The sequence below is a fragment of the Pollicipes pollicipes genome, unplaced genomic scaffold (genome assembly GCF_011947565.3).
Source record: "Pollicipes pollicipes isolate AB1234 unplaced genomic scaffold, Ppol_2.1 Scaffold_6138;HRSCAF=7277_pilon_pilon_pilon, whole genome shotgun sequence".
Classification (NCBI taxonomy): domain Eukaryota; kingdom Metazoa; phylum Arthropoda; class Thecostraca; order Pollicipedomorpha; family Pollicipedidae; genus Pollicipes; species Pollicipes pollicipes.
In genome coordinates, this window is record NW_023596818.1 from 15,365,500 (window position 1) to 15,373,062 (window position 7,563).

The 7,563-nt window shown below is 48.5% G+C and overlaps 1 protein-coding gene across 1 annotated transcript in view; it reads right to left on the minus strand.

Moving 5' to 3' along the window:
* The window catches only part of LOC119105671 (tubulin beta chain), a 10,789-nt gene extending 6,261 nt beyond the window's left edge, over positions 1-4,528 (minus strand). Inside the window, exons 1-2 of the mRNA XM_037229140.1 lie at positions 4,442-4,528; positions 1,850-1,932 (exon numbers count right to left, since the gene is read on the minus strand). Coding sequence (XP_037085035.1) covers positions 1,850-1,906 — 57 coding nt within the window. The 5' untranslated portion in view covers positions 1,907-1,932; positions 4,442-4,528. The remainder of the gene's footprint in view (positions 1-1,849; positions 1,933-4,441) is intronic.
* Positions 4,529-7,563: the final 3,035 nt, after the last annotated feature.

Consider the following 7,563-nt stretch of genomic DNA (forward strand, 5'->3'; position numbering starts at 1 on the left):
GAGCAGATGTGAAAACTATGCTGATGAGGGGTGGAGGTCGCCCCCCTCCGCATATAGATGTCGTGGCATTTCCGTATCATATCCCACATGCTTGCTTGGAGCACGTGAAACACATTCACGTTTTTTTCTGCAATCGATATCTTACTACTCCACCATTCACAGCTTTTACAATTCGATTGTATTTCACATAAGACTCTACAAGGCTTGAAGCGTCTCTTCACCTTGTAAGTTAGCACAGTCTTAGGTTTTGCGCATCCAACGCCGGCTCCAGCAAGTCGCCACCAATTTGCTAGACGCCAAACTCTTGCCCCTCCCCTAACGGCAGCCAATCGCGCGCTTCGAAGAACGCCGCCTTCAGCGAAGTACTGCTGTTCAAATATTCGCACGGAAGTTGCCTCTGGGAAGGCCACGCCGCATGGTACGTCACCAGTTGCCCAGCTGCCAAGCGTGGCGTAACCACAACAAACGGGTAACGTGCAGTTAGAACTCGGCTCGACTTTTCGGTGAACCGGCCGCGGGCCGTCGGAAGCGGGTCAGTATGAGATCGACCCGCGCCCATCAGCTGGCTTCCGACCACGCTCGAGGTCTTATAATTATATCACAGCCAAATTAACGTCCGCAGGCGCTCTCGCCACTGAACGAGATTCCGGTGACGTTTGACCACGGTCTTGTTATTGTGCCACATCCCAGGCTGGGTTCGCTCAAGTTTCCTCGACTGACGCGTAGCCTGGCTCACCCAAGTTCTCGTCATCGAACCATAGTTGCACCCGGTCACGCTTTATCGATCGGCAAGACCTGCGCTCCCTTGTGCCTTACCATTGCGCTGCCGCTGTGGATATGATTGCTCGTCCTCGTGATTAACCGCATGCGTTTAATAAACGATGAAATAACGCATGCTCGGCTGTGCGCAGCCATGTTTGCTTATGTACTCAAGATTGCACCGAGGAGCTCATAGAGGCCTTTTGAGGTCTGGCGTACGTATTTTAAAGGTCATATAAGTGTTATGGAGAAAAATTCCTGTCAAAACCTTAAAAAAACGTCTTTATAAGCTTTCGTCATGGCCTTAGGGGCCCAAACCTCCCGTTGAGGACACAGAGCGATAGACAGCCGAATGTCATCAGAGCTCCACCTGTGACTGCACAACAGTCACAGCTGTGCCCAATCACGTTCTTGTGATTGGACCGAGACCAAGCCCGCTCCCTTATTGCTGGAAGGTAATTCACCCATAGATACGAAGAGCCCAGTCAATGGGGAATCACAGTAGTGGTTACGCTCGTTCGTGTTCATGACTGACCTCATGCTGTCGCGGGATGTCTCAAGCTCACGACTCGCTCACAATTATAGTGATGGATGACCAAGGACTACAGGCTGAAAAAACAGATTTGTTTTCACCACAGAATATGTTTATGCATTAAATACGCATTGTAACGGAATATTGAAGGCCATCATTGCCTGGTAAAACTGTGCAAATGTATTTATGCAAATAACAAAACTCTCAACAAGCAGAGGGTCCCGATAGTGTGGTAGTTAAGCTGCGCGTCTGGGAAACCAGAGGTACGGGGTTCGATCCTCCGCGGTGCCCACCCTTCCTGCCAGGGTGAGAAGCGGGCGACGTCATATAGCCTCAGCAGCCGAGTGCATTGTTAGATCCCAATGACATATACTTAACAAACAGCATAATAACAAACACTCATATCACACACAGCACGTGCTTAAGAAGCTGCCATATGAAACAGAGTTGATAACTCATGCTGAGAAGAGACGAGAGACCGTGCTGGGCCCTCCTGTCGTAGTGAGGTACGTTCGTGACGTGCGTGCCAGCCACGTGACCCGGCTGATTGCCCCTCACCTTTGAGCCGATCTGGTTGCCACATTGTCCCGCCTGGATGTGCACGATCTCTCTCATCTTGACGAGCTACGTATCCTCCGAAACTGAAAAGACCTGGACATTGATGCGCGTCCGTACAAAAGTGATTGTCAGTCACTTGGCTGCGCAATTATCTGCAAGTATTTTTGGTTTACTCTCCACCTACTTACAGCTCGGGTATCACTGAAAAATAGCTGTTACGGTCACTCGTCACATATGCGTTCAGTCATCAGGCAGAGGCATTACTTTCGTGGTCATTAAGAACTAGAAAAAATTAGCCTGGTGATTCGGCTTTTAGTTGAGGAAAATAAAATCAGCCTTCCAATAAACAGTTGTCCAGCGCATAACATATCATTCTCTGCCTTGTTTTGAGTCACAACGCCATAGACTGAAACGGAAATTTGACCCCTGAGATCTCAGGCATCAAGAACTGTAGATACACCAAATCTACAAAATAGATGTGCCCGTGTGTGAAATCACTTTTTTCGAACGTTGAGACCCCCAGTTCATCTCAGGTAGCCAACCTACATGCCTCTACTAAGCAAAAGGTCACTGGCGCTCATTTCAGGTCAACGACCTCATTTGATCTTCAGAATGCCACGATGGCCAAAAACTTGCAAGTTCGCTTTGGTTTTTGAGTTTCAGTAAGCGTCAAGGATTACGCCAGGTGGCATGTGCCTAAAACAAAGTATGAATCAGGGTCAGTCAAGGTCAATTACCTCTTGCAAATTATACGTCCTTCGAATAAACCATGTATCGACCTCTCAGTGATTGAAAATTCCAACCGAGCGCCAAAAACTACGCCAAGCCATGTCTCAAGTAAACGAAATTTTGGCTTTGATCTCGACCTGATCATCGTGCCAGACCCAAGGACAATGAAATAAGTCTTCATCCTAAATCTTATTGTCTAGTTTCACCAGAAACTGTCTGAAAGTGGTTAGGCTTTGCGTAATACTTCGCTACTGCCGCATCAGGTTGAGTGATTCCCTAAGAACTGCCTTCTCTGACAGCCATAGCCTGACTTTGAGCTGGCATAGGTAGGTAGGTAGTGAGGCTTTGCAAGGTGGACCAAATTTTTAACTCCAGAAGATTGGCTACCTCAATCGCTACATTCTGGAAAAGCTGTCGGCGGTTGTATGTTTTCTTGAATTTAACTTCTACCGTCCAATAGAAGCGCACATCAAAGGTGAAGCGAAGCCGGGGTCGATCCGCAGTGGCAGCAGCCGGATTTGGAGCTCAGCCAGGATTTGTTTCCAAGCTACATAAGCTTTCAGTCCGTCAGATCGGACGTTCAGACGAACTTTGCCGACGCCAGCCGTTCGACAGAACTTGCCGACGTTGAATATAGAACGGAGGACATGCCCATATCTGTCAGCCTAGGAAAATATCCCACCTTGTTTGTGCAGCTTGTAATGATATCCATCTATTATGCAAGGTGTCCCCAGGTCGCGCACAGTTCTTATTGCCTTACGAAATAGAGTTCTTTTGAAGGTCAAATTCTTCAATACTCACCGAAAACAACACGTGATCGCCCTTGCCCGAATTGGACAATGGATTACATTTGTTGCTTGTAGTGTCATACCAATTCGTTATGCCTAGTAAAACAATCAAACGGCTCCAAAACAGGCTACCAGTGTGAAGACAAGAGCACAGTCAGCAAGCTCTTGCCAACCATAAAATGCATTTTCTTCTAAAATAAACGTTGCCATAGAGTGCAGCGCTCTTGCATATTAGTGTGGCTCATTTTGTTCATGTGTGCGTGGCACTGTTGCGAACGAAATACATATACGCATGAAATATTTAGATGCCTTCCTTCACCCTTGACACAAGACGAACATTCTATGGCGTTGTAGTGATGGGAGCCATGATTAAGTAAACGTGACACAATCAGTAATGTGGTGCATGTCCTTGGATCTATATCCCCTCTAGCGGACCTATGTTCGAATGTCATGATGGATGGGCTCTGCGTTTTTCTGACATAGCGTGCTGTAATGACCGGACAGCCACCAGGCCAGGTTGGGGCCTGAGCTGCACGGCACATGTCGGCCCGCCTTTTGAAGATGGTCTTGCTGCGATTCTGCCGTTTGCAGAGGCTTTGCTGGACGACATAAATCGAAATGCTGCATTTCGTCTTTCGTAAAGCGTACGGAAAGTCGTACCACAGCACGCACGCAATCAATTCGCTGTCGACGAGACCACAAAGTGGAGCAGCGTCTGAGTTAGTAAAAAGCTTTTTGGCACACAGCTATTAGATAATCCTCAGAGAAATCCATTAGCTCCAACTGGTCAATCCTGGAAAATCAACTAAATTGCTACCGCACGTATGCTAAGCGTCGCATCCACTAAAATCTAAAATGTGGCGGCTGTGGTGATCCTTAAACCCTTCGTGTGCCCAACTTACTCGTCGCGAATGCGTCACGGCATCACACTTCATCCTCACTTGACCTAGAACGGTTCTTTACCAAACGGCTGACAAGGAGTCAGTCTTAATCACACATTTACTCCTCACGCTTCGAAGGAAGACCACCTGCTCGACGACACGCGACCGGGGGTGTTCCCTCTCCCCCCGGTTACCTGCTATCCAGACCAGCTGTGAGCGTGCGATCTCCGCCGTCGGATGTCAGCGACCTAGGGCGCCTGGGGCGCTCTGTTCCGGTCAGCTTGCTCAGCCGCACACTGAGCCGCTGGCGCGCTCCTTGGCCATACAAACCGCATTGGAATTCGATGGAGGACAGTCGGCAAGGCAACGCGCGTGCACACAGCGCTGAAGTGGCGGCCGCCGCCGCCAGCGCCGCCTCTCGGGACGGCTGCGCAACATAGGAAGTTTAGCGGGCCCAGGGGTGTCGCCCTTGCCGCAGAAACAACAGCGAAAGGGTGAATTGCTGCCTGCATGGTGGCCTCGCGATAAGTATTTGTGCATTCTAAAGGAACAAGTTCTGAACGGAACACGGAGCGTTTGAGTGGGCAAGTGCGTCGTCCGTCATTGCCACGGCTGTTAGCATGCGGTGACCTCACCCGTTAGCTATCGTGATGGGGTCAGAGAGATACTACCAACTCTCGGGATTTGATGTCGGGCCTTGCAATCCAAATCAAACCGCACAATCTGTCGTGGCATATGAGAACCCATGCAGCTGTCCAAATGACATGAGTCTTATCTTGGCCATACGAAAAAGTCTATGGTGGGGATGAAATAGGCTCCGAAGTCTGAAGTCCGCAAAATACAAGGCACTGGGATCCAGTAAGAGGTCGAAGGGTAATAATCTAGCCTCAGCCAGGCTGCTGAGAATCTTCGATAACGACTACGGTAGGCTTTTTTGGCAACATCAAAATTCAAGTGCGTTACCCTAGATCGCCGTGCGCTTGTGTATCATTGTCCATGGAGGTGAATGAGGGCAACATGTATGGGCGTTTTGCGATATAACATGCTCTCATGTCACAATATCTGATATATTTGCTTCTTGAAACACAAATATGGGCCTTTAACTGGTTTTACCCTACGTTCTTGCAGGCAAAGGGTTTCGCACTGCATGCGCCTATCATTGGACCAAAATCGCCACAGAAAGGTGGCACTAACAGACCAATCCGGACAAAGTTATCAATAAAATCATCTGTGGTGGTTGGCAACAAAGCCAATATGTGAAGAAAAAGATTGGAGATGAAACATAGCGCAGCATCAGCACATGCTTTTTGGTCTAGACAGGAAAGCCCTTGCACTTCTGGTTTTTTATGTTGAGTAGGGACCTCTTATTCTGATTTGATCTTCCTGCAATATTCCAGGAGATACTGGTTACATGACTACAGCGCTCAAATATTGGCTTCATTGACAAGACATCATTATAGTTTCTGTTTATTGGTATAGCCAATGCCTGCTTGATTTAATCATTTTAAAACGGTGCCTTCTGGCATAATTAATATAAAAAGATGTCTAAATAACAACGCCCAGTTCATAAAATCACAATGTATTTATCCCCAATTAAATGGGTGCCGATCTGGACGCATTAATACGATAAATGCATTTGCCGATGTCAGGGGGAAGTCGGCGAAGGTACCTCCGATCTTAAGTCACTTGACATCGAAGGCCATCAGCAAAATAACATGAGATGACATATGGTGCGTGAAGAACATTGCTAGTAGTATTTTTTAGAAGGAATACAATATGACAGCAAATTACGCAGCGATCCCTGTGAAACAGCGAGGTCGATAGCCGTATTTGTTGTACTGGCCTTTGATCGTGTGGTTACAGCTAGGCACCCCTTCTGGTGTGCATGTCTTCCTGCATCCATAAAAGGTCATCGTCTATCATCTGTGTCTTTCTGTCTGGCTGAATATCATGGGTCCGAAAAATATCATGGATCTGAAAGAAGATCATGGGTCTGGAGGAGTAGTCCGTCCGTAAGATTTCTTAACGCAATAATGAGGCTGCGCCAGGAATGTACGCAGGAACGCGATGCACGCCGGTGCCCAGCCTGCACCTGACCATCGCCATATGGTGTAGTGTTCCTCCTCGGCTGCCCACAGCTCCACCCGTGCGCTGCTGGGAGTGCCGGAGCCAGGATCGGATTGCGGTGCTGTACCTCGGAGGGGCACGGGACCCCTCTGACCAATCAGCTGGACAAACAACGACCCAATAGAATGAGGATCACTTGTTTCGGAGAAGAGATCCTTACGGGGTAGCTTGAGTCGGGTGTGTAGCTTACGCAAGCCGTACATTAACGTGTGCACTTGTTTCTTTAAAGCATAATGTCTGGCGCTGCCGTATCATTAGATCGTTTTGGCCGCATTGCTCCTGAAATGAATCAGTAGCTGTGATTTTGTGGCCGCGTTTTCCACAACTAAATACTTGAACAAATTTCTTCATCTTCTGGGCATTGCTGGCCATCCCAACTAGTGTGTCATAAACCTACGATAGTCACTTTTTTGCGCGCCATGGCTCATTACCCCTTTTCCATGCGGCGGACATCGCCTCATTCTGTGTGTGAGGAGGGTGAATTTGACATCCTATGATCTCTGAAGCAAGTGAGCCAAGCTTGCCGTTCAAGGGCTCGAAGCGACTGCCAGCGTAAACAGATGCTGTAATAGCACCTAGTTAGTCGATCTAACCGCGCTGTTTAATGGTACGTGGTTAGTCGACGTCACATACAAATGGACACAAACACCCATAAAGAGCATTTTGCGATGCGTATGCCCCGTATTTGTGCTAGTGGTGGATACAGGATTGTAAAGTAAGAACGGTGAATTTTACCTCTGACTGATGCTTTTTGAAAAGCTCCGCTCCTGTTACGTGTGGCTGGCCATACATTCTGAACGTAGTCTCAAAGGATGGCTTTCTCGAACAAGAAACACTTCAAAATTTCAGTGGCGAGTAGGGCGTGCTCAGTAGGCCGATAAGAACGCCAGTTATTGGGCGTTGCTTCAACGCTAGCAACGCCACGGCGATTGAAAACCTGACTTATAACGCATAAAACCGGGAAAGTTGCATGAAGAGTCGTCGCATATGCCGACCGCCGCCACCAACGCCAGCCGTCGAGCCAGGCTCGCCTCGCTCAAAAGCCGTTGTACCGCCCAAATCTTTAATCACCTCGATTGACTCAGATAGCTGCGACTGATATCGATCGTTGATCGCAGCTGGCACTGACACCGTCCGCCGGCGCGACGCTGTCAACAGTACCATGGGCGGCACGCGAGGCTGAGGCCGG